Source organism: Hylobates moloch, unplaced genomic scaffold (assembly GCF_009828535.3).
Source record: "Hylobates moloch isolate HMO894 unplaced genomic scaffold, HMol_V3 SCAFFOLD_9, whole genome shotgun sequence".
NCBI lineage: Eukaryota > Metazoa > Chordata > Mammalia > Primates > Hylobatidae > Hylobates > Hylobates moloch.
Window position 1 is genome coordinate 54317427 of NW_026652284.1, and position 27715 is coordinate 54345141.

Below are 27715 nucleotides of genomic sequence, written 5' to 3' on the forward strand. Positions count from 1 at the left end.
ACTTTATTTCTACTTTTCTTTGTTTGAGACTGAGTTTTGTTCTTGTTGCCCAGGCTGGAGTGCAGTGGCACGATCTTGGCTCACTGCAACCTCTGCCTCCCAGGTTCAAGCAATTCTCCTGCCTCAGCCTCCCGAGTAGCTGGGACCACAGGAGCATGCCACCACACCCGGGTAATTTTTCTATTTTTAGTAGAGATGGGGTTTCACCATGTTGGCCAGGCTGCTCTCAAACTCCTAACCTCAAGTGATCCACCCACCTCAGCCTCCCAAAGTGCTGGGATTACAGGCATGAGCCACCGTGCCTGACCTTGACTTTTGAAATCACCATTCAGGTTTATACTTGGCATTATTTGTCACCAAGTGGCAGAATATAATTCTTGTACTTGATAAATAATCTTCTATACTAAAATATGTACCAGTATAGCTTAAGAAGTTACTAAGGCGGCTCTGGGCACGCTGCCTAGAAGTTAGCCCGGCTCTGCAAGGAGCAGCTTAAAAAAAAGTTACTAAAAATATATAATTTATATTTAACTTCTTTCAATAAGCTGGAATGTATAATGTTTAGGTATAAGAGGAAAAATTACTTTTATGTATGGTTTTTGCAGTTTCCAGAAAAGCTGGTCCATATTAGGCCAGTCTTTTTTTTTGAGACAGTCTCGCTCTGTCACCCAGGCTGGAGTGCAGTGGTGCGATCTCGGCTCACTGCCACCTCCACCTCCCAGGTTCAAGCGATTCTCATGCCTCAGCCTCACAAGTAGCTGGGATTACAGGCGTGTGCCACTATGGCCTAGCTAATTTTTGCATTTTTGGTAGAGACGGGGTTTTGCCGTGTTGGCCAGGCTGGTCTCTAACTCCTGGCCTCAAGTGATCTACCCGCCTCGTCCTCCGAAAGTGCTGGGATTAAAGGTATGAGCCACCGGGCTCAGCCATATTAAGCCAGTCTCGAATAAGCTTAAGACTTAAGTTTATAGACCCTATAATGACAACTTTGTTCTACCTCTGAGATAAAGACCATACTAAACCCATCTCCAGTGCTTCTTTTCCCATGCATAAGGAATGATGCTGTCATATTTTTTCAAAAATTTTTTTGGCTGCTTAATAGTAAAGCTGAATGAGCTTGATTTCAGTAGAAGACCCACTGATTATACGTATATTTATTGGGACATATTTTAATAGAAGATAATTCATGTAGGATATCTTCAATGCATTATAAGGTTTTCACTGTATCTCTTCACATGTTATTCCGTAACATTCTAATTGGATGGAGAAAGACTGGAATAGTTCAGAAAGGTGTAGCTTTTAAGATCTGAATAAAGTTAATAGTGAGTCTTTTAAAACACATTTAAACAACTGGAAGTATAATCACAACAAGGGACTATGAAGGAAGAATAAATATTGCAAACGACGCTTTATAGTCAATGCAAATACAGTGCTTTGAATTACCTGAAATGTATAATGCACAAGAACTCTAAGTCATGTAGTTTACTTGTTGACCATCTGGCTACAGTTCAGTTTCTTCTGCAAAAGCTGTACCTAGTAACCTTCCAAAATTGTTTTTAAATAAAGTTCTTAAATTGTAGCAATAAACAAAAGGACAAAGTACACTTAAAGAATACTGCAGTTTATCAAAAGACTTAAGAAATTTCAACTTATACTTGGAGAGTTATAAAAATCAATGTTCTGGCTAAGTTATAAACATGTTTATAATGCAATTATTTGCATAACTCTAGTAATGCTAATGGCGGCTATAAGGTTTCTAAAAAACCACTAAAAATACTTAGCCTCATTATTACCCTGTAGAACGTATTCATTTACACCTAAATTTCAGTATTTACTATATCATCATTGCTGATTTTAAGTCACATTCAAAGGATAAGGCAAAACCACCTACGAATTGGCATATTTGTTTATTTCTCAGTTTGTGAAAATGTCCTTAATTTGTTGATGTAGCAAACAAATTTCAACTTTGATTGCTATGCAAAAAAACAGAAGATAATCTGCTTTGCAATGAACTTTATATAGTTCAACTGCATACAGGCAACATGCTATATATGAAAAAGTTACTAACTGAACTACAGGTATTAAATACTGAAAAGAGTTAACAGTTTATTATAATTTATTTTATTTAACAATCTAGGAAGTTCGCAGCCATCAGCAGTTCCAGTGCAATTTCAGGTGCAATTGGGAATTCAGGAATCTCGGTGGAGCTGTTAGTGTAGCGAACCTTGTACGTAAAATACATGCATACTTTCGATAGCACATGTGAAGGTATCTCTCTAAAATTGACCTCATTGGTTTCGTTCTCAGCAAACTGACCTGTAAAACAAAAGAATTATGTATGTTATTGGCTGAATTGTGTCCTCCAAATTCATATGTTGAAGTCTTAACCCCTTTTACCACAGAATGTGGCTGTATTTAGAGATAAGTTCTTTAAAGAGGTAATTAAAAAGAGGTCATTAGGGTGTCAATCCAATATGATTGGTGTTTTTTTTTGTTTGTTTGTTTGTTTGTTTGAGATGGAGTCGTGCTCTGTCACCCAGGCTGAAGTACAATGGCGGGATCTCGGCTCACTGCAACCTCCACCTCCCAGGTTCAAGCAATTTTCCTGCCTCAGCCTCCTGAGTAGCTGGGATTACAGGTGTGCAGCACCACGACCGGCTAATTTTTGTATTTTTAGTAGAGACGGGGTTTCACCATGTTGGTCAGGCTGGTCTCAAACTCCTGACCTAGTGATTCACCCACCTCAGCCTCCCAAAGTGCTGGGATTACAGGCATGAGCCATCGTGCCCGGCCATGATTGGTATTCTCTTTTAAGAGATCCAGACAGAGATGGGCACAGAGGGAAAACTATGTGAAGACAGGAAGAACATGGCCATGTACAAGACGAGAAGAGAGCCTCAGAAGAGACCAACTCTACTTTCAACCTCTATACTCCAGAATTGTGAGAAAATAAAGTTCTGTTGTTCAAGCCATCCAGGGGTGGTACTTTGTTATGGCAGCCCTAGCAAACTAATCATCATTAAAATAACCTCAATTAGCACCAAATGAATTATGGAATTCTGATTTTTTTAATATTAACATAATATTTTTTTTTTTTTTTTTTTTGACACAGAGTCTTGATCTGTTGCCCAGCTGGAGTGCAGTGGCATGGTTGCGGCTCACTGTAACCCCTGCCTCCTGGGCTCAAGTGATCCTCCCACCTCAGCCTCCTCGAGTAGCTGGGACCACAGGTGAGCGCCACCATGTCTGGGTAATTCTTGTATTTTTTGTAGAGACAAGAGTTTTGCCACGTTGCCCAGGCTGGTCTTGAACTACTGGACTCAAGTGATGCCGCTGCCTCAGAATCCCAAAGTGCTAAGATTACAGGCTTGGCCACTTGCACCTGGCCAACATTAAAGAAACCTTTACTAAAATAGTACTTGAGGGCCGGGTGGGGTGGCTCACGCCTGTAATCCCAGCACTTTGGGAGTCCGAGGTGGGCGATCACTTGAGGTCAGGAGCTCAAGACCAGCCTGACAACATAGTCAAACCCCGTCTCTACTAAAAATACAAAATTAGCCTGGCGTGGTGGCGAGTGCCAGTAATCTCAGGTACTCGGGAGGCTGAGGCAGGAGAATTTCTTGAACCCAGGAGGCGGAGGTTGCAGTGAGCCAAGATTGTGCCATTGCACTCCAGCCTGGGCGACAAGAAAGAAACTCCGTCTCAAAAAAAAAAAAAAAAGATAGTAAATTGAGATCCATCAAGACTGAATTTTAAAATTCTAATTCTCTCCCTGTGGGTTGGAAACTTAAGTGGCTTTTCCTAAGAACCCTGGTGGTATGACTGGTGTGCAGGATGAAAAAGTAAAATCATTTTTAAAAAAGATCAATCCAGGCAATCAAGTCTTTATGGATCATCAGGATCCCTGTGTTGTACTGAACTGCCATGTAAAAATAAAGTCAGAGCAAATAACAGGTTTTCTGATTTGGCATTTCTGAGAATTAGTGAATATATAAAATCACTTGAATCCAGGAGGTGGAAGTTGCAGTGAGCTAAGATCATACCACTGCACTCCAGCCTGGGTGACAGAGCAAGACTCCGTCTTAAAAGATAAAACAAAACAAACAAACAAAAAACCTATTTAAATTATTTAACTGTTTACCTAAAATAATAAAATACTACTTAAAAGAAATGGGCTGAGCATGGTGGCTCATGCCTGTAATCACAGCACTTTGGGAGACCTACTTGTAGTCTCAGCTACTGGGGAGGCTCAGGTGGGAGGACTGCTTGAGCCTGGGAGTTCGAGGCTGCAGTGCGCCATGATGGCGCCACTGTACTCCAGTCTGGGCAACAGACAGAGACCCTGTCACAAACAAGCAAGCAAGCAAGAAAGCAAAAGAAACATTTCAGGAAAGGAATTCCATTGTTTCCTCCTTCAGTTTTTCAAAATATGATCATGTTAATGAGATCTCTTCACAAGACATTTTCCTTTGTTTAACAGCATTTCATAAACAGTTTTTCAGTCATTCTTCAAAATTTCTGTAGCTACACAAAGGTTGTATCATTTAGCCTTTACACATAGGGATAAAATATTTTCTTAGCAGTCTAGTACTAGCACTGTGTGCTGAATATAAAAGGCATTTCACATCTACAAATATACGTTGAGAATATAGTATTTTAAAATACTAAAATATATACAAAATGCCTTTTATATATCTGTTGGTTGGGGGTACACTGTAGTAGGGAGAAAGGAGTACAGCAGGACTCAGCAAATAATTCACAACAATGAGGTAAATTTTGGTTTGCCAATAACTAGAACTCCTTTTCTTAAATACATGTCTGAAATATTGCCTATAGGCACTTATTAAGACTTTGATACTAGACAAACATCAGTGATTTTTCTAAAAGGTGAGATTTATATAACATAAAATTAACCATTTTAAAGTGTACAATTCAGTGGCATTTAGTATACTTACAATGTTGTGCAACTGTCCCTTCTATTTAGTTCCAAAACATTTTCATCATCCCAAATTAAAACCCGGTAATCCATTAAGCAGTTATTCCTCATCTTCCCCATCCCCCCAGCCTCTGGCAAACACCAATCTGCTTTCCGTCTCTATGGGTTTACCTATTCTGGATATTTCATATAAATGGAATCATACAAACGTGACATTTTGTGTCTGAGTTCTTTTACTTAGCATGCTGTCGAGGTGCATACGCACTGTAGCATGTTATCAGTACTTCATTCCTTTTCATGCAAACAGTAGTTTGAGGCTGAATGTTTTCTGATCTTTCCAAGATAAAAATCTCGTGTTTAAAGATCAAATTTATAAAAAGCAAAAGCTCTTTGTTTCTAGCCTGCTGTTATAAAATAAAATTAATTTTTAATTAAAATTGTTGGCATTTGTGATTTTTTTTCCCCTTAAAGTACTTCCTTGCATTGTCCTGTGGAAAAGCCCAAAAGCAACTCATCAGATTCATCAGAGCCATGTTGTGTGTGTGTATGAGGAGTTGGGGGTACAATTCAACCAAGGAGCAATGAGTATTGTTAGCACCCAGATTGGGGCCCCCAAAATACCATTTTCTACTAAAACAAAACAGGGATTTTTTGAGAAACAGCTGTTTTCGGGATTGAGGAACAATGTTCATAACACGCCTAAGAAATCTTATTACAGAAAGTAGTATAGCTATTCAAGACTAACGGAGCCATGTCAAAAGGACACAGAAGCTAACACAATGTGGCTCTTTCTGACATAAAAATGAAGCAAATGGAACAATCTGAGCACCAGTAAGAATGACTGCAAGACTCAAAAACATGAAATATAAAGTCATGAGTTCATGATGACATGCACTCAAAAACAAAAACAAAACACTCTTTACTACCGGATGATGCTGAAGAACCAATTCATTACTCTGAAAAATTATATTTAAAAGGAAAAAAATCAAGTCTTTATCGTCTTTCCCATATACACTGTATTTCAATGTAACCAAATAATATAGGAAAATTTTAGCTAATAAATGCAAAAAATTTTACAGAATTGGAAAGTCGCTGTTTTGTAATCTCAAAGTAAATCACAATGAATGTGATTTTTTAATGGATGAATCAGCCTGACAACCTGGAACCCACTGATCAAGCCTGACACTGCTAAAAGACGTGATACAACAGGAATACAAGAGTGCTACCTACAAGGTATCCTTTGCTTAGAAAAATGTATCAGAGTCTAATCAAGTCTCTGGAATTTTAACTATGAGTTTACAGAATAAAACTCAAATATAATTCAATATGAAATATGGACAGCATACAAATGACCTTGCTTCTCTGTAAAATTAATGGCCTGCCTGGAAATAAAAGAAAAGGTGCAGGGGAACTATTGCAGATTTTGCAAGTGAAATGGCACAACATCAGGCATGTGCTTGAAATACTCCAAAAAAGTAGGGATAATGACACAATTTAACATTGGCAAAATAGGCTGGGCATGGCGGCTCATGCCTGTAATCCCAACACTTTGGGAGGCCGAGGCAGGTGGATTGCTTGAGGTCAGGAGTTCAAGAACAGCCTGACCAACACGGTGAAACCCCATCTCTACTAAAAATACTAAAATTAGCTGGGCGTGGTGGCGGCATGCCTGTAATACCAGCTACTCAGGAAGCTGAGCGAGGAGAATCGCTTGAACCTGGGAGGCAGAGGTTGCAGTGAGCTGAGGTTGTGCCACTGCACTCCAGCCTGGGAGATAGAGCAAAAGACTGGCAAAATGTTAATAACTATTGAAGCCGGATGATGGGCACATGGAGGTGTATTACACAGTTCTCTTTACTTCTGAGTAGGTTTTAAAATCTTCATCGTAAAAGCATAGAAAAAGAATTGTGGCCACACACAGTGGCTCATACCTGTAACCCCAGCACTTTAGGAGGCCAAGTTGGGAGGACTGCTTGAGCCCAGGAGTTCAAGACCAACCTGGGCAACATCACTACAGAAAATACAATTTAAAAAAAGGTGCATGCCTGTGGTTCCAGCTACTCAGGAGGTTGAGGTGGGAGGACTGCTTGAGCCTAGGAAGGCTTGTGCCACTACACTCCAGCCTGGGCAACAGAGCAAGACCCTATCTCAAAAACAAACAAAAAACCTCACAACAACAACAACAAAACAGACAAAACCAGAAAGAGCTGCAAGGGATCCCAAATAGCCCAAACAATCTTGAAACAGAAAAAAAAAGTTGGAGGCCTCATACTTTCTGATTTTGAAACTTCCCACAAAGCTACAGTAATCAAAACAGTGTGGTACTGGCATAAGGACAGACATATAGATCAATGGAATAGAATTGAGAGCCCAGAAACACACATATCTACAGTCAACTGATTTTCAACAAGGGTGCTATGGGGAAACGGTCTCTTCAATAAATGGTAGTGGGATAGCCACATGCAAAAGAATGAAGCTGATCTCTTACCTCACAGCATAAACAAAAATTAACTTAAGACCAAAGACCTAAATTTAAGAGCCAAACCCAAAAAACGCCTATAAGAAAACACAAGGGAAAACACAGGGTTAGATTTGACAACAGATTCTTATATATGACACAAAAACCAAAGGAAAAATAAATCACACTTCAAAATTAAAACTTTAGGAGGCCAAGGTGAGTGCATCACTTGAGGCTAGGATTTTGAGACCAGCCTGGCCAACACGGTGAAACTCCACTAAAAACACAAAAATTAGCCAGGTGTGGTGGTGGGCACCTGTAATCCCAGCTATTCAGGAGGCTGAGACAGGAGAATTGGTTGAACCCGGGAGGTGGAGGGTGGAGGGTGCAGTGAGCCAAGACTGCACCACTGCACTCCAGCCTGGGCAACAGAGCGAGACTCTGTCTCAAAATAAATAAATATATTAATTAATTTAAAAAATAAATAAATAAAAATAATGGTGGCGGGCGCCTGTGGTCCCAGCTACTCGGGAGGCTGAGGCAGGAGAATGGTTATGAAACTGGGAGGTGGAGCTTGCAATGAGCCGAGGTTGTGCCACTGCACTCCAGCCTGGGCAACAGGTGTCTCAAAAAAAAAAAAAAAAAAAAAAAATCTACGGAATGGGAGAAAATATTAGCAAATCATGTATGTGATAAGGGTCTACTACTGAGAATTAATAAGGAACTCTCACAATTCAACAACAAAAATACAAACCACCCAATTCAAAAATGGGCAAAAGACTTGAATAGACATTTCTCCTAAGGAGACACAAAAATGTCTAGGAAGTGTATTAAATAATGTTCAACATCATTAGTCATTAAGGAAATGCAAATCAAAACCACCAGATAGGCTGGGTGTGTTGGCTCACGTCTGTAATCCCAGCACTTTGCGAGGCCGAGGTGGGCTGATCACTTGAAGCCAGGAGTTCAAGACCAGCCTGGCCAACATAGTGAGATCCCATTTCTACCAAAAATACAAAAAATTAGCTTGGCATGGTGGTGTGCACCTATAACCCCAGGTACTCAGGAGGCTGAGGAATGAGAATCGTTTGAACCTGGGAGGTGGACGTTGCAGTGAGTGGAGATTGTGCCACTGCACTCTAGCCTGGGTAACAGAGTGAGACTATCTGAAAAAACCACCACCACCACCAAACAAACAAAAACCCACCAGATAACCATTTCACACCCATTAAGATAGCAGTAATAAAAAAAAGACAGTGGCCAGGCGCAGTGGCTCACGCCTGTAATCCCAGCACTTTGGGAGGCTGAGGCGGGCGGATCACCTGAGGCCAGGAATTCGAGACCAGCCTGACCAACACGGAGAAACCCCCGTCTCTACTAAAATACAAAATTAGCTGGGCGTGGGGGCGCATGCCTGTAATCCCAGCTGCAAGAGAATCGCTTGAACCTGGGAGGTGGAGGTTGCAGTGAGCCAAGATTGCACCATTGCACTCCAGCCTGGGCAATGAGAGCGAAACTGTCTCAAAAAAAAAAAAAAAAAAAAAATACAATAACAAATATTGGCCAAGATGTATACAAACTGGAACCCTAGGACACTGTTGGTAGAAATGTAAAACAATTCAGCCATTGTGAAACAGTTCTGTGGCTCCTCCAAAAGTTAAAGAGAATTGTCATATGATCAAGCAACTGCACTTCTAAGAAGACTCCCAAAAGAACTGAAAGCAGGTATTCAAACAATTATTTGTACACAAATGTTCACAGAACTATTCATGGTAGCCAAAATGTGTCAACAACCCAAATATTTATCAACTGATGAATAAATAAATTGTGGTGTATTCACATCTGGCTGAATGGAATATTATTCAGCCATAAAAATGAATAAAGTGCTGTGCATGCACCACATAAATGAACCTTGAAAACATGAAAAACAACAAAAGCCAGACACCAAAGGCCATATACTGTATGATTCAATTTATACAAAATGTCCAGAATAGGTAAATTAGAAAGCAGACTGGTGGTGGTCAGACACTGAGGGTAGAGAATGGGAAGGGATAGTGACAGCTAATGAGTATGGAGCTTGCTTTTGGAGTAATAAAATGTTTTGGAACTAGACAGAGATGATGGCTGCAAAATACTGTGAATGTAGTAAACGCCACTAAATTGTACACTTTAAAACAGCTGCTTTTACATTATGTGAATTTTACTTCAAGAAAATAATTTTAAGAATAGAGATTTGCACTGGGTGTCGTGGCTCACGCCTGTAATCCCAGCACTTTGGGAGGCTGAGGCAGGTGGATCACGAGGTCAGATCGAGACCATCCTGGCTAACACGGTGAAACCCCGTCTCTACTAAAAGTACAAAAAATTAGCCTGGTGTGGTGGTGGGCGCCTGTAGTCCCAGCTACTCAGGAGGCCGAGGCAGGAGAATCATTTGAACCTGGGAGGCGAAGGTTGCAATGAGCAGAGATCGTGCCACTGTACTACAGCCTGGGCGGCAGAGCAAGATTCCGTCTCAAAAAAAAAAAAAAAAAAAAAAAAGAATAGAGATTTGGAAGGTAGCAACTTGTATAGATAAACTTTTTATCTAGCTAGGAACACAAATCACCAGTCCGTGGTTAAAAGGCTAAGGGCCGGGCACAGTGGCTCACACCTATAATCCCTGCACTTTGGGAGGCTGAGGCAGGTGCACTGCCTGAGGTCAGGAGATCCAGACCAGTCCGAACAATATGGTGAAAACCCTGTCTCTACTAAAGACACAAAAAATTAGCCAGGCGTCGTGGCAGGCGCCTGTAATTCCAGCTACTCGGGAGGCTGAGGCAGAAGAATCTCTTGAACCTGGGAGGCGGAGGTTGCAGTGAGCCGAGATGGCACCATTGCACTCCAGCCTGGGTGACAAAGTGAGACTCCGTCTCAAAAAAAAAAAAAGGGCTGACTATGGAACCTAATGTAGGGGAAATCAATTCAGTCTTGTTGAAACTTATAGGATAAATAACTGAAAACAGAAAATGGCAGAAATCAATTTTTTTCCCAGTGCAGCATAATCATGCAAAAGGCCAGGCATGGTGGCTCATGCCTGTAATCCCCTCACTTTGGGAGGCTGAGGCAGGCAGATCACCTGAGGTCAGGAGTTCAAGACCAGCCTGGCCAACATGGTGAAACCCCATCTCTACTAAAAATACAAAAGTTAAAGCCGGGCGTGGTGGCTCACTCTTGTAATCCTAGCACTTTGGGAGGCTGAGGCGGGTGGATCATTTGAGGTCAGGAGTCCGAGACCAGCCTGGCCAACAGGGTGAAACCCCATTTCTACTAAAAATACAAAAATTAGCTGGGCGTGGTGGCGGATGCTTGTAATCCCAGCTACTCAGGAGGCTGAGGCAGGAGAATCGCTTGAACCTGGGAGGTGGAGGTTGCAGTGAGCCACGACTGTGCCATTGCACTCCAGCCTGGGCAACAGAGCAAGACTCTGTCTCCAAAAAAAAAAAAAAAGTTAACCGGGGTGGTGGTACACACCTGTAATTCCAGCTAGTCTGAGGCAGGAGAATCACCTGAACCCAGGAGGCGGAGGTTGCAGTGAGCTGAGACTGCACCATTGCACTCCAGCCTGGGCAACAGAATAAGACTCTGTCTCTCTCAAACAAAAAAACAAAAACATAATCATACAACAGTGTTAGAAGACTTATTCTCTCTCTTTAAATGCTGAATCATTAATTCAACTTAAAAACATCCATCAAACATTAAAAGTGAATACATGAAGAAAAAGACAGAACTGTGCTTACCTGGGCCACTTAACATGGCTTTTATCGTGCCTGATGTTAATGCATGTTCTCTTTTTACAATAAATTCATGGCCATCAGATGATATCAATTTGACATACATGGCATCAGGGCCTTCACACCCACCATAGGTTTTCTCCTCTCCATCTAAAGTAAAGTAGTGAAACAACTTTTCAATCACACAATGTACTAAAACTAAACAGGTTTGGCTGGGTGCAGTGGCTCATGCCTGTAATCCCAGCACTTTGGCAGGCTGATCACCTGAGGTTAGGAGTTCAAGACCAGCCTGGTCAAACAAGCCTGTCTCTACTAAAAATACAAAAATTAGCTGCGCGTGGTGGCGCACACATGTAATCTCAGCTACTCGGGAGGCCGAGGCAGGAGAATCACTTGAACCTCGGAGGTGGAGGTTGCAGTGAGCTGAGATCACGCCACTGCAGTCCAGCCTGGGCGACAGAGCAAAGCTCCATCTAAAAATAAAAATAAAAATAAAAATAAAAAATAAACAGGTTTATTAACAAGGTTAATATTTGAAGAACTCACATCAGAAACATTTCTGGAAGGTATTATAATAGTCACCAAGACATTAATAGTTTTTAACTCCTTGTTTTATATTTCTCTATCAACATCTTCCAATATCAGAATAAACTGTAGATTTAAGAATGCTACTTCAGTGAAAATTCACTAGTATTTTTCAAGGAGGTATTAACAGTTGTTTTGTAACCAAAGCAGCCCATTCAAATTTGAAGACTAGGACAAAATATTTAAATAGTATGACTTTAATTCTATCACCTGAAATATTCATTTTTAGAAATAAGATTTATAGCAGATTTATAAATCAGTGTTTATATGCCATGTGAGCTCGACTTCCTTTGACAAGCCCTAAGTTCTAAAAGTTAAGACTTCTTTTACTCAGCATTTCACACTTGATGGTTAAAAATAATGATCAAGTACGTATTTACGCCAGGCGTGGTGGCTCACACCTGTAATCCCAGCACTTTGGGAGGCCAAGGCGGGTGGATCACGAGGTCAGGAGATCTAGACCATCCTGGCTAACACGTTGAAACCCCGTCTCTACTAAAAATACAAAAAAAATTAGCTGGGTGTGGTTGCAGGCGGCTGTAGTCCCAGCTACTCGGGAGGCTGAGGCAGGAGAATGACGTGAACCCAGGAGGCGGGGCTTACAGTGAGCCGAGACTGCGCCACTGCACTCCAGCCGGGGCAACAGAGCAAGACCCCGTCTCAAAAAAAAAAAAGTATGCATTTAAACAATACTCAGTTTAAATGCATGCATTAAAAGTAATTAATATGGACAAAATATTGGTCTTTAAAAAAAACCCAAAGCTGATATGAGGAGACAGAGGGCACAGATGTTACTCTGCTACCGCCATTGCTGCTGTACCGGCTTCAGTCACAGTAGCCAGATATATATAGAGTAAAAGTTACATATGCAAGTAAGAATCTCCTTAATTTTTACAATTTTGTACTGTAACAGAATTTTAATTTTTATAATTATTAACATGTGAAATAAAATAGCTTAAGGTTTATTCTAAGAACTTAGGAAGCCCTAGAAAGAAGGATGAAGCTGAAGTACTGTTCAGCCACAAATATCCATTTGTTAAACAATTAATTCAGAAATCTCTAAAATTAAAATTAATATCAAAATCACTCACGTGCTCCCACTGCCAAAAATGTTTAATTTGAATCAAATCACAAGAAAACAACCAGACAAATTAAAATTGAGGAATAGTCTTTGAAGTAGAAAACTATTTAAAGGAGACTAAAGAGACAAGTTAATGCAGTATGATCATTTAAAAATTTTATCTATCCATCCATCCATCCACCCACCCACCCACCTATTTATTTATTTATTTTTATTTTTTGAGTTGGAGTCTCACTCTTGTTGTGGAGTACAGTGGCACAATCTCAGCTCACTGCAACTTCCACCGCCCAGGTTCAAGAGGTTCTCCTGCCTCAGCCTCCTGAGCAGCTGGGATTACAGGCGCCCACCAACATGCCTGGCTAATTTTTGTATTTAGTAGAGACGGGGTTTCACCATGTTGGCCAGGATGTCTCGAACTCCTGACCTCAAGTGATCCACCTGCCTTGGCCTCCCAAAGTGCTGGGATTACAGGCATGAGCCGCTGCACCCGGACTACTTACTTATTTATTGTTTTTTTTTTTTTTTTTAAGAGACAGGGCCTTGCTCTGTTACCCAGGCTGGAGTGCAGTGGCACAATCATGGCTCACAGTAACCTGCAACTCCTGGGTTCAAGAGATCCTCTTGCCTCAGCCTCCAAAGTAGCTGGGAAATAGGCGTGCTTCACCATGCCTGGCTTTGGTCTTTGTTTTTTAAAAAAGGGCTTCTGTTCCATGTAAAACTTGTAATAAATATTCATCTATGTTATGTCATCTTATGTTATGTAATAAATGTTCATCTATGTTACATCGATTTAATTCTCAGACCCAGCCAGGACCCTAAGAGGACTGAGATGGAGTTTTGCCAACTCTACAATATGAACACACACACATATACACACATGAAAGCAAATTTGGTAAAACGTTAACAATCTGGTGAAAGCTATGTTAGTATCTTTTTTTGTCTAATTTTTCATAAAAAGCGGGAGGACCCATAAAGATGTAAGTAGCTTCTAAATTACAGACTACTCAAGCATATAGATTTTTAGCAGTTTTTGCCAACCTCAAAAAAGAAAAATAAAAATGGTTATTATTTCAATTTATGCTTGTAATATTTTTGGCAACAGAAACCATTTTATGTTTGTCGGGAGAGTTTCAAATTTCTTAAGGTAAAATCACTCACTAAAAATCACAAATTGGGGTTAGCATGATATTATTACCGATCTGCCTGTCAGGAATACAGTCATGCATTGCTTAACGATGGAGATACCTTCCAAGACGAGAAATGCATCATGAGGCAATCTTGTCATGATGCAAACATCCTAAGAGTGTACTTACTAAATCTAGAGTGTACTTTCACCTAGGCTATATGGTGTAGCCTACTGCTCCTAGGCTACAAACCTGTACAGTATGTTACTGTATGAATACTATAAGCAACTGTAACATGATGGTAAGTATTTGTGCATCTAAACACAGAAAAGGTACAGTAGAAATATAGCATAAAAGAGTTAAAAAGGTATACCTGTATAGGGCACTCACCATGAATGGAGTTTGCAGGACTGGAAATTGCTCTATGTGAGTTGGTGAGTGAGTGGTGAGTGAATGTGAAGGCCTAACACATTGCTGTACTACTAGAGACTTCATAAATAATGTACACTTAGGCTACAGTGGATTTACCCGTTGCCCAGGCTGAAGCGCAGTCAGGCAATCATAGCTTATTTCTGCCTCGAACTCCTGGGCTCATTCAAGCAACTCTCTCGTCTCAGCCTCCCAGGCAGCTGGACTATAAGCGTTAGCCACTGTACCCAGCACTATTTTTCTTTATATCTTTGTTCTATATGCTTTTTTCTATTTTAAAAAATTGTAATTTTTGTTCTTTTTAAATTTTTTTGTTAAAAACTAAGATACAATCACACATTAGCCTAGGCCTACACAAGGACAAGATCATCAAGATGTCACCATAGGCCACAGGAATTTTTCAGCTCTATTATAATCTTTATGAAACCATGTCACACATGTGGTCCAACACTGACTGAAACATCATTATGCAGGGCATGACTGTGTAGTAAACGTAAGCTGTTGATGTGGTCAACTAATTTCAGTCTACTGAAATTTTGTGTTCACTGAATTTTAAAGATCTTTGAAACAAAGTCCAGTTTCTACTAGTTACAACATAAAATTAATTATCTTTAGCTTACCCATTTTGTTCTTATGAAATTCTACTTTGCTTCCCCAGGAACTTTAGTAGTTTCCTGAAAATATAACAATATCATATTAAGATTAATGTTGCAGGAGACAAGTTTTCACTCACTGTTATTTAATGTCCTTGGTGTTAAAAGTTTAAGAACTCTCCCTCCTGGTTACATTATGAGCTCACCATTCTACAGCAAAAACACTGCACTTTTATAAAATCAATTGAAGAATACCAAAATGCTTTGTGAGCTTGATCAGCTGGCACTTTTGAATCGGAGAAAGATTACTTAAAATAGAAACATAACATATAATCATTATAAATTGACTGGGGGTGGGGTTGTTGAAGAGGTTGTAAAGTGTGACATGTTAAAAGTAACAGACATGTAAAAATGTTCATCCATTAAAATACATACACAGAACATAATTATCAAGAAAAAACTGCCATGCTGAGGTGTTGTAAGGCAGAGGTCCTTTATTCTTTTTCTGGATAAAGGCCTCTGTCGAAAATCCAAACAAAACTATGGGTCCTATTGTATAATAAAGAATTTGGCTGGTTTTTGATCCTCATTTTGAGAGGTGGCCTCTAAATCCTTGGAATTTCCCTAGTGATACAAGTCTTTGCTATTCTTCATGGGTCCTGGTAGTTTATGTTAACCAGGTAACTCATAGTGGGCCTTTGGATAGTTTAAACTAACAAAAGGACTCAGGACAGAAAGCTTTGAGGTGACTTTTTTGATATCAACATGACCTCCAGTTGGAGGGGTGCTGAAGACTGAGCTCAGCTTGTTGCTTATGACTCATCAATCATGTCTACAGAATGAAACCCCAAGAAAATCCCTGGACACCAAAGCTCAAGTGAGCTTTTGAGGTTAGCAATGCTCTGTACACCTTGCTATGGTACACATGCTGGAAGGATGATGCATACTGACTTAAAACAGTGAGGACACAGCAAGTTCTGGATCTTGTATTTAGTACACAGTGGTAGACAATAAGCAAATATTTGCTTGAATGAATGGCATGATATAACCAAGGACATGAAGTAACTTCCATGAGAATAAAAAAAGACAGGGCTGGGTGCAGTGGCTCACACCTGTAATCCCAGCACTCTGGGTGGCCCAGGCAGGAGGACTGCCTGAACCCAGGAGATTTGAGACCAGCCTGGACAACATAGTGAGATCCTATCTCTAAAATAAATAAATAAATAAGAAAAAAGAGAAGTCTTGCTCTTTACTTAGATAAGTACACATACATGTTTTTATGCTTCCATCTCTTCCATATACAGGCTAAGTTTTGAAATTTAACAATAGTTAAAAATGTACAATTTTTTGAGAAATTATAAATTTGACAAAATAACATGATTGCTAAAGGAAATGGTTTCACTTTCTCAGTAATTGCGTTTTAGTAACATACTACAGTATTTATTCAGAGGATCTAATTCATACTGATACTCTTATTTACATCATTAACAGGAAAAAAGCATTTCCTAACTATCGTGCTCCAAGAAATTCCTGACAAATTTTAGTTCTGGCCTTAAGAGAAGGGTCAAGAAAATGAACCATAACACTTCAACGCATAAAAGGAACTTGCAGGTAACCTCTCTAATGCCTCAGGTTTGAATAATGTCATCCATGTAGAGAGGATAAACAATTTGTTTCAGGTAGTGACAGAGCAGGAGCAGAAATCAAATCTTAGTCTAAAACACTTGCTAAGCATGGAGAGATATTCAAAGTACCATCTCTTTTTTTTTTTTGAGAGGGAGTCTTGCTCTGTTGCCCAGGCTGGAGTGCAGTAGCCAGGGTGCAGGCTGGAGTGCAGTAGCACTAACTCAGCTCACAGCAACCTCTGCCTCCCAGGTTCAAATGATTTGCCCGCCTCAGCCTCCCCTCAAATGATTTGCCCGCCTCAGCCTCCCCTGCCGCCTCAGTCTGTCACCGTGCCTGGCTAATTTTTGTATTTTAGTAGAGACCAGGTTTCGCCATGTTGGCCAGGCTGGTCTTGAACTCCTGACCTCAGGGGATCCACTTGCCTCAGCCTCCCAAAGTACCATTTCTAATTTGAGATAAAGCAGAGAAAACAGGCAGCATTAACAATTAAATCTGATGAACATTTTGCAGGCCTAATACGCGGTAAACACTGTACTAAATGCCTTACATACATTATCTTATTTATTTGAGACAGAGTCTCACTCTTTGGCCCAGGCTGGAGTGCAGTGGCGTGATCTTGGCTCACTGCAATCTCTGCCTTCCAGGTTCAAACCATTCTTGTGCCTCAGCCTCCCGAGTAGCTGGGACTACAGGTGCATGGGACCATGTCTGGCTAATTTTTGTATTTTCAGTAGAGACGGGGTTTCACCATGTTGGCCAGGCTGGTCTTGAGCTCCTGACCTCAAGTGATCCACCCAACTCGGCCTCCCAAAGTGCTAGGAGTACAGGTGTGAGCCACTGTGCCTGGCCTATCTTACTTAAAAACAACCCTTCCACAAGGGAATTATTCTGATTTTAGAGATGAGAAACACTGGAAGAGTCTGCTACTTGCTAAAGGCTTCTACAGCTTAAGTGGCAGCATTAGGATTTAAACCTAGGTAGGTTTGACTTCACAGCCCACATTCCACTCCTTCCATTATTGCCTACTACCACAGTAAAAAATTCTGGCTCCAGTTAAACTTAATTGCCACAATTCCCAACAGCTACTGATGTAAATCCTCAAATAGTTCTCTAAAATTTAAAAATAGTACTGTCATTTTATGATACTACGCAATTTAAAAATTCATGAAAGCCATTATTATTTTCTTTTCATTATACTGCTTTGTAAATACTCTTTTAAAAAACAAAAAAAGAAAAAATGCTAGAAAGCTTGAAGTACAAGAATTTCAAGGGCCAACTCTTCTATCTGGAAAATCTCTAGAATAAAACATTTAGGATGTTTATTTAACTAGCAGTAGCTAAGCAACAATGCAAAGTCACATCTTAGGAGCCCTTTGGGTAGCAACAGTTTCTCTACAGAGTTAATGTAGTAAATCAATTCCATCATTTTATACAACAGAGATTAAGGAGAGGAAGAGGAGACCCACCCTTTCTCCCAATATTGAAAGGGAAAATCAACATTAAGAGTTAAAATTCCTAATTCTTAGGTAGAAGTTAGAAATATTTAAAATATGATTAAGTGTGGAGCTAATCCATAAGTTATCTAAAGAAATCTAAGTTTGAGGAGACAAAAATTTCAGCCTGAACATCTATTCCATGACAGAGCTGAATTCTGGAAATATGAATTGGGCAGGTAAAAGCCAGTCGTAGGGGAACCGTTGGATTGAGAATAGTTCTAGGCAGAAGAAAGAGCATGAACAATGGCCTGAGACGTCATTATGCTTTTAGGGTGTTACATATAAACATTAATCTCTTAAAGTTTTTTTGTGTATGTTTGTGTTTAATAACAAATACTTAAAAAATCTAGGTGAGCCTAGGGCCTACACTGAAATTAAGTGTTGAATCTAGTATCAGTGAATATAAGATATTTGAATAGCCCATCCTTTCTTTGATTTGAAATATTACCTTTATCATATTCTATATTGCTACATGAATTTCTAGACTTATATTCTGTACAGGAATAGTTGGGTAAGTCCCCATTTTATTCTCACATGTTTCTTGTTTGGTCTACTTTTAGGTACTTTTAAGTTTCCATTATGCATGCCATCGGTTTTACTATGATATTTTCTGAAAGGCTATTGCTGGTGTTGCTAAAAGCTTTAAAATGTCCTAAGTTGATTTTGTACCCCGTCATTTTTTTTGCAGAACTGATATTAGTTTTAATAGTTTTTCAGTTGGTTTACTTGAATTACCTAAGTAGATAACAGACACTGCTGCAAAATCTGTTCTTTATATCTTTTTGTCTTTTTACACTGGCTATTTACTTGGATAAAATAAGGTTAGAACAGATCACTCCCAAAAATACACTACAGATTAAAGAGCCAAATGTAAAAAATCCATGAACTCTGGAAAATAGCAGAAAAAAGAATACAACTAGCTTAGACAGGTATAAAAATACTTGATGGGGCTGAGTGTGATGGCTCACGCCTGTAATCCCAGCACTTTGGGAGGCCGAAGGGGGTGGATCACCTGAGGTCAGGAGTTCGAGACCAGCCTGACCAACATGGTGAAACCCCGTCTCCACGAAAAATATAATAATTAGCCGGGTGTAGTAGTGGGTGCCTGTAATCCCAGCTACTCAGGAGGCTGAGGCAGGAGAATGGCTTGAACCCAGGAGGCGGAGGTTGCAGTGAGCCGAGATTGCGCCACTGCACTCCAGCCTGGGTGACAAGAGCGAAATTCCATCTCAAAAAAAAAAAAAGTATTACATATGGTAGTGTGGATTGCAACAGGTAATCACAGTAATGTCAAGTGGGTCCCTGGATAGTGAATGATGGTTCTCAGTTATTTATATTTTGGTGGGCTATAGTTGTTTCATATCAACTTATAAATGGCAAAAAAAAAAAAAAAAAAAAAAGATAAGCACAGATTTCCTGAATCCTTATACTTGAAAAGTGAGTCAAAGTGTATGGCGAGAAAGGACAGTCTCTTCAACAAAGGAAGCTGGAACAATATGCATATGGACAAGAAGCTCACTGTTAAGCCATACACAAAAATCAATTTCAGATGGTTCGCAGAATTCAACTTAAAATGCAAAATAAGGCTACTAGAAGAAAACAAATTATTTTCATCCCTCACTGTAGGCAAAGATTTCTCAGCAGCCAGGTACAGTGGCTCATACCTGCAATCGCAGCACTTTGGGAGGGAGATCACTTGAGGTCAGGAATTTGAGACCAGCCAGGCACTCCAGCCTGGGCGACACAGCGAGACTCTGTCTCAAAAAACAAAACAAGACAAAACAAAACAAAAATCTCAGAAAAGATGCAAAAAGCACAAATTGTAAATGAAAAACTTGATAAACTGGATTTCTCCAAAACAAAACTTCTGTTCATCAAATACCATAGCTGGGCACCGTGGCTCACACGTATAATCTCAGCACTTTGGGAGGCCAAGGCAAGCTGACTGTTTTGAACCCACGAGTTTGAGACCAGCCTGGGCAATATGGTGGTGAAACCCCGTTTCTATAAAAAATAGAAAAATTAGCTGGGCATGGTGGTGTATACCTGTAGTCCCAGGTATTTGGGAGGCTGAGATGGGAGAATCACCTGAGCCCGAGGAGGTTAAGGTTGCAGCAGGCCATGATGGTTCCACCGCATTCCAGCTTGAGCAAGAGTAAGACTCTGTCTCAAAAACAAACCAAAAAAAAAAAAGAAAATCCTCAAAAACCAAAAAGAAAAATGAAAAAAAAAATGAAGCCACGAACTGGAAAAAAATATTCACAACGCATATCTGACAATGGATTTGCATCCAGAATAAATTAAAAAATTCCTGCGTGTCAATAAAAAATCCTATTAAAGTTGGGCAGAAGAATTGAATGAACACCTTAAAAAGTGCTCAACATTATTACTTATCAGTGAAACACAGAACTGCAACGAAATACTACTATACAGCCACCAGTATAGCTAAGATTAAAAAGACAGTGAACATTAAAGGCTGGAGAGGATGTGGAGCAAATGAACTCTCATACACTGCTGATGGGGAGTCCATCATAATAGGAGAATGGATAAATAAGCTGTGGTATATTCATACAGAGCAGTACTATTCACAAAAAGGGATGATCTACTGATACAACATGGAAGAATATAAAAATATTACACTAAGTGGGAAAGCCAAACAAAAAAGTATACACTGTATTATCCGATTTATATAAAATTATAGAACAGGCAAAACAAACCAAGGGTGATAGCTCAGCAGGTGATTAGAGAGCAACATTCTGGAGTGATAAAAATGTCTTGCTATACATTTGTCAAAACTAAATGGTACAATTAGCATTTTACCGTATGTAGGTTATATTAAAGCTAGAATTTTTAAAAAATGATAGCATTTCTGAAGTTTATTTTACCTTAACTCCAAAGATATCATCACTCTAGGATGGTTTTCTGCCTAATTAAGCTTTTGAAAGTGACATTGGTAATAAAATTAACCCAAATTTTCTAGCTATGCAAATGCTAACAGAGGAGGAGTAAGAGTTGGTCGTCCCAAAGAAAGGAAATATGAGACTACAAATCTCCAACAGAAGATCTGTTAAGTGAACAGCTATAAAAGGAAAGTAGCTTTTGATCTGGGTCTTGATGGGTAGAGGTATTTTTACCAGGCAAAACTGGAAAGAGAGGGAGATCCAGGCACAGTGAACAGTATGACCTGAGTCAGACAGCGTGGGGCACACAATTTAACTTAGTGTTGTTGGAAATCAGTTTACAAATTCATTCATTCAATAAATATTTACCAAGGGTTAGTATACTAGATGCTCACCTAGGCACTGGGGACAGAGATGAACATAACAAAGATTCCAACCGAATGGGAAGAATGGTGGGGACAGAAAACCAAAACAAAATAATACATACGGCATGGCGAAGAACTAACATTAACAGAGATCTGAAGAAAGCAAGGGAATGAGTCACGGATATCTGAAGAAGAGCTTTTTATGGAGGGAGAATGGCAAGGAGACCAGTCTGGCCAGAGGAGTGAGTCAAGAAGAGAGTGTAGGAAGATAGGAAAAGAGGTGAGAGTTTGGGAAGTTGGACTTTATCAAAGAAGGGAACAGTGATACATAAGGAGCACACATTGAGATACTGACCAAGCCATGGGTCTTTTTTTTGTTTTTTTGAGACAAGTTCTTGCTCTGTCACCCAGGTTGAAGTACACTGGTGGCGGGGCTCCATGCAGCCTCAACCTCCTGAGCTCAAAGGATTCTCCCACCTTAGCCTCCTGAGTAGCCTGCTACCAAGCCCGGTTAAAATGTTTTTTTTTTTTTTTTTTTTTTTTTTTTCAGTAGAGGTCTCCCTGTGTTGCCCAAGCTGGTCTCCAACTTCTGAGCTCAAGTAAACCTCCTGCCTTGACCTCCCAAAGTGCTGTGACTACAGGGGTGAGCCACCACACATAGCCCAGGACGTGGGTCTTGAATGCCTAATATAATAGTAAACAACACTACAGAAGAATGTATTCCTTCTTTGCTACATTACCCTGTTTCATCACTCCTATCTATCCTTTTGCTGCTTTCTATCATTTCTGAAGACTTGATTTCAGCCCTCCATGTAATGCAGTGCTTAAAATCAGTCAACTCCTAGCTATGTCACTGTGGGAGAACTAACCTACATCTTTCCTTGCCTAGCTTCTTCAACAGTAAAATGAGGATAATACAGCATCTACCTCACAGAGCTGTTCTGAATAATAAATGGCTTTACATATAAAAGCACTCGAATACTGCCTAGCACACATTAAAACATTGGCCATTATCCTATTTTTGAACCAGAGGTTCATTTCTATATGTATCGTGGGCCTACCGTGTGCCAGGCACTGCTCTACATGCTTGGGAGGAATCTGTGGACAAAATAAATCCAACAACCTCTCCTCCACCCGTATCCTGGAATTTACATTTTTAGTGTGGGGGTTGACACACTAAAGGGCCAGAAAGTATTTTTCGCTTAGCAGGCCGTAAGGTCTCTGTTACAACTACTCCAACTCTGCCACTGAGTGCAAAAGCAGCCACAGACAAGATGCAAACGACTGAGTGTGGCTATGATCCAACAAAACTTTATTTATGGGCAAAAAAAGGTAAATTTTATATAATTTGCTTTTTTTTTTTTTTTTTTGAGACACAGTCTCACTCTTGTTGCCCAGGCTGGAGTGCAGTGGTGCAACCTTGGCTCACGGCAACCTCCACCTCCCAGGTTCAAGTGATTCTCCTGCCTCAGCCTCCCGAGTAGCTGGGATTACAGGCACGCATCACCACCCCTAGCTAATTTTTTGTATTTTTAGTGGAGACAGGGTTTCAACATTTGGTCAGGCTGGTCTCAAACTCCTGACCTCAGGTAATCCGCCCACCTTGGCCTCCCAAAGTGCTGGAATTACAGGCGTGAGCCACTGCATCCGGGCTATAATTTTCATGTTATAAAATACACATTTACTTTGAATTTTTGTCCAACTATTAAAAAATTTAAAAACCATTCTTAGCTTGCGGGTAGTATAAAAGCAGGTAGTGGGCCAGATGCGGCCTGTGGTTCTAACTTGTTGACTCTGTTCTAGCAGGTTCTTAATCTGCAGTCCCCCACTCCTCGAGGTTCACAGATAAGCAGCAGAATCCCAAACCTTTGAATCTGTAAGCACGATTTTGTGCCTATGTGCAGTTCAGAGTAAGAGGCATGAGAAGGTCCACAGCTTTTATCACTTATCATAAATTAAGAACTAGCCCGGTTGAATGAAAATCAATGGCTACCTTATATAGACCCGAACCCATCTCCACATCTGAATTTCTACTCTATTAGACATTTCTATCTTGAGACTCGGATAAATTAAGTGACAGGACTTCTATTTCTTCATCTTCCAAATGAGAGAATTGGACTCAATTATGTCCAGAAGTCCATTCTGGCTCTACTATTTCAAGACTAAATCCATCTGAAATTCATCCTTCCCAGACAATCACCTGTAACTCAGCTCCCCATGTTTATTACCCAGAGTTGCCCTCCCACAACACAGAACTTAAGGGCTCCAGAGCACTGCATGTTCTGTCTGTCTGCCTCACCCCTGCAAACGACCTAATTATTCTCTCAAATAATATCTCCAAACCCCCTTGTTTCAGTTTTTAAATTATGAGCAGATATTCCCAACATATGTGTATTAATCATAGATTCTACATATTATAATTAACAGAACCTTTCGAAAGATAGGCTAAAAATAAACTGAAACCAATCACTTCAGTTGCCTTGTCTATCTTCAGCATTCCTGTATTTATATATTTTGTCCACCCTCCTATTTCAAATATTGAATAAAAACTGTCCTTCCTACTAAAGGTCAATCTTTCCACTTAAGCAATGATTGATATCCCCTCACCTAGCTAAAGACTCTGCTATGGCCATTATTCCCATCCACACACCAATCTACCATCTACTTCTTAACCTATTCTGATCAGCCCTTTGGCCCACCAGTCCATTTTAGGAGTTCTTAACAAATTTCAACTACTTCACTTGGTCACATGGTCAATTTTTAATCCTCATTTAGCAGTGTTTCATACAATTGCCTACTCCCTCCATCTTGAAACGTTTCTTCCTTAGTATTCCAGATGTCACACACTCCTGGCTTTTCTGCTTCCATTACTGTATCCTCCTCTTCTGACTGGAGTGCTCCCAGTCATCTACCTTCTTCTCCATTTAACATTCTCTACTTGATGTCCTCCAGACCACAGGTTATCATCTATAAAATATGACTCCCAGATCATCTCCCTAGTTTTTCTCCTGAGTGCCAGTCGTGAATATCCAACTTTTCTACTGCACATATTCTCAGGTGTCTACTAGTTATCGAACTAAGTCCCATATAGAACTTCTGATTTATCAGTCTCAGAAACTGATGCTCCCTTCGTCTTCCCCATTTCAGTACATGCACTGCTGTTTACCCAGATTCTTGGAAAAGTGATTGGTTATTCAAAAAACATTTTTTTTTGTTCGTTTTGTTCCTGGGAAGAAAGCAAAACCCATTTGGCTCCAGCTTCAAATTACATTCCAAATCAGACTACTGCTCACTTTCAACTCTACACTTCTAGTTCAAGCTACCATATCTCAACTGGACATTTGATTTACTTCCCTACTTACCACTCTGATCTTGTCTCCCACCACTCTTCTTCACTAAGCTCCAGTCACACTGGCCTTTTTGGTATTCCTCGAAATCGGTCAAGTTCACTCTTACCTCAAGGTCTTTGCATTTGTAATTGCTCTTGTCCGAAAAGCTTTTACATCCTCATCATTTACGTCTCCAGGTAAAACATCAACTCCTCAGAGAGGTCTTCCTTCCCTGATGATCCTACCAAAATTAGACACCCCCATCCCAGTCACTCTAACCCTTAACCTTGCTATATTTTTTTCACATTTATCACTTCGTGAAACTATACTCGCTTACTTACACATATCCTTTCTCTCCTCAAGTTCCTTGACAGCAGGCCTAGATTAGTGCCTGGCACTTAGTAAATGCTCAATAAATATTTCTTGAGTGAATGTACTATCATTTTCCTAATCGCTGAGGCTTGAAATTCAGGCATTACTGGATGGGCTTCTTCTTACTTAATAACAGAACAATAAAGAATTTAGGATAGCAGTTTAGCTGAAATGCATTAACACATAAATATGACCACAGCTGGCCAGATTTGGTGGCTCATGCCTGTAATTCCAGCACTTTGGGAGGCCACGGCAGGAAGACCACTTGAGCCTCCAAAACAAAAAATTAGCTGGGTGTCGTGGTGGGCACCTATAGTCCCAACTACTAGGGAGGCTGAGGCAGGTGGATGGTTTGAGCCCAGGAGGTTGAGGCTAGAGTGAGCCATGATCGTGCTACTGCACTCCAGCCTGGGAGTGCAGAACTGAGTGAGACTCTGACTCAAAAATAAATATAAGCATAATAGCAAAGATTTCCCTGATTATTTTCCAGCACTAAAAAATCTACCAAAAAAACCAAGATAAACATTTTAGAAGATTTAAACAATTAAATATCACTTTAGAACTTGATGTATAGGACTGACTATAACTTCTGGCTGTAAACTAGTGCCTATTATATTACAGACTTACCATCTGGCAATGCATACACGTATATTTTTTGAATGGTAGTTATCAAATTTCATATTTAAGAAAAAGAGAAACAGTCACTTAATATTAAACAGGGACCCCAAATCATCATTGGCAAGACACAATAAATATCCATTATAGTACGTACCACAGTTGTTTCCTTGCCATTGTATCTCCAGAATGAATAAATCCACATGTAAACTGCTACGTTTCAACAACATGATTATAATGTAAATGAGATCAGACATACGTCATTTTAGGTCACTGAATAGAAAAGGAAACAACTTTCGGGGATCAAAAAGCAAATATGGAGCCGAGCGCGGTGGCTCACGCCTGTAATCCCAGCTCTTTGGGAGGCGGAGGCGGGCAGATCACCTGAGGTCAGGAGTCCTGCCTGACCAACATGGTGAAACTCCGTCTCTACTAAAAAAACAAAAAAACAAAAAAAACCCGAAAAACCAAAATTAGCCGGGAGTGGTGGTGCGCGCCTGTAATCCCAGCTGCTCCAGAGGCTGAGGCAGGAGAATGGCTTGAACCCCGGATGCGGAGGTTGCAATGAGCCGAGATCAAGTCACCGCACTCCAGCCTCAGGACAGAGCGAGACTCTGTCTCAAACAAAAAAAAAAAAGAAAAAGAAAGAGAGAAACAAAAAAGAAAAAAAGCAAATATGGCAGTTAAAAAGTGAGAAAGTGAGGTTTTAAGACATTAAAGAATTTCAAGGCCAGGCGCGGTGGTTCATGCCTGTAAATCCCAGCACTTTGGGAGCCCGACAGGGGGCGGATCACTTGAGGTCAAGAGTTCCAGACCAGCCTGGCCAACATGTCGAAACTCCGTCTCTACTAATAATAGTCAGGCGTGGTGGCATGCGCCTTGGTCCCAGCTACTTGGGAGCCTGAGGCAGGAGAATCACTTGAACCTGGGAGGCAGAGGTTGCAGCAAGCCGAAAACGCACCACTGGCACTCTAACCTGGGCAACAAGAGCAAGTCTGTCTCCCCCGGCCCCCTAAAAAAGAATTTCGGTTTTCTACACTAAAAGCAATGTGGAGTAGAAATGCTCACTCTAAATGGCACAAACTCCACAGTTATATGTTACTAAACAGATCTCAGTTCCTTAAGAGAAACTCAATGGGCACAGTATTTCACACTAGATACCTCCTTACAGACAAGACTGGACGGGCAGTAGATGCACGAAACCCCCAACTCATGAAGTCGAGCACAGATCACCTAACAAGTTACCCAGAAGGTAAACTTCTCGGGTACTGCAGCTAGAAGAAGCGAGAGACCTCTCCTTGGGCTAGGGACTGACTTCAACAAAATAACTAATCTGAGCAGACACGAGGAACAAGCAGAAAGGAAAAGCGACAGGGCTACCATGCTCCTAACTCCACCCTCCCGCGCTCAGCCTCGAGAAGGCCCAGTCTCGTTGGCTGCTGCCCCTCCTTCCACCTCTTTCCAAACCCACCGAGCGGCGCCAGGAAAGGTCCCGCCGCCCTCTTCTCCCCTCCCCCAAAGTAGGGGCTGGGGAGGCCCAGGGAGGTTAACAGCTTCCGTTCCTTCCACGCCCAGAAGGGAAGGGGTGGGAAGTGGGATTGCGAGCTCGTCCCGTCTCGGCCTCCCTCGCCCTCCACCCTTACCCGGAGCTCCGTTTCCGCCCCAGCCCGAGACTCACTCGTCAGTCCCGCAGCCACCGCAGCCGGGTCCCCGCGTACTGCCACAGCCCCTATCCCAGGGCCGCCCCCCCGCCCCCAGCTGCCTGCTCCGGTGGGTTCCGGGGCAGTCGAAAGAATTACTTCCGCTGGGTCAGAGCCGCTTTCTGCGACGCGCGGGAGATCCGTACCTGGTAAGGCGAGGACGCAGAGTGTGTCGTCCACTTCCGTCTGGAGGTAGTGCGTAGCGCCCTATTCTTTTCCCCTATAGTAGGCCAGCCTATTAACGCAACCGGCAAATTTCGACCAATCCGAGTCTAGTTCTTCTGGATTCCCAGCATGCAGCGCAGACCCTGATCCAATTGCTGTAAAGACGCATCC

At 40.9% G+C, this 27715-nt stretch overlaps 1 protein-coding gene across 7 annotated transcripts; it reads right to left on the reverse strand.

Annotated features, from left to right (window-relative positions):
- Positions 1–1888: 1888 nt before the first annotated feature.
- On the reverse strand, positions 1889–27611 carry ELOC (elongin C). 7 transcript variants are annotated; one of them, XM_058444294.1, is made up of 5 exons: positions 27151–27190; positions 25837–25892; positions 15004–15057; positions 11171–11314; positions 1889–2316 (listed from the first exon to the last, which is right to left on the reverse strand). In XM_058444294.1, the coding sequence occupies exons 3-5, from the start codon at positions 15005–15007 to the stop codon at positions 2126–2128; spliced, it is 339 nt and encodes a 112-aa protein (XP_058300277.1). In that variant the 5' UTR covers positions 15008–15057; positions 25837–25892; positions 27151–27190; the 3' UTR covers positions 1889–2125. The 7 variants fall into 7 exon arrangements, with proteins under 7 accessions (XP_058300277.1, XP_032615754.1, XP_032615753.1 ...); XM_032759863.2 differs by lacking the exons at positions 25837–25892; positions 27151–27190 and adding an exon at positions 27526–27611; XM_032759862.2 differs by lacking the exons at positions 25837–25892; positions 27151–27190 and adding an exon at positions 27358–27461.
- Positions 27612–27715: the final 104 nt, after the last annotated feature.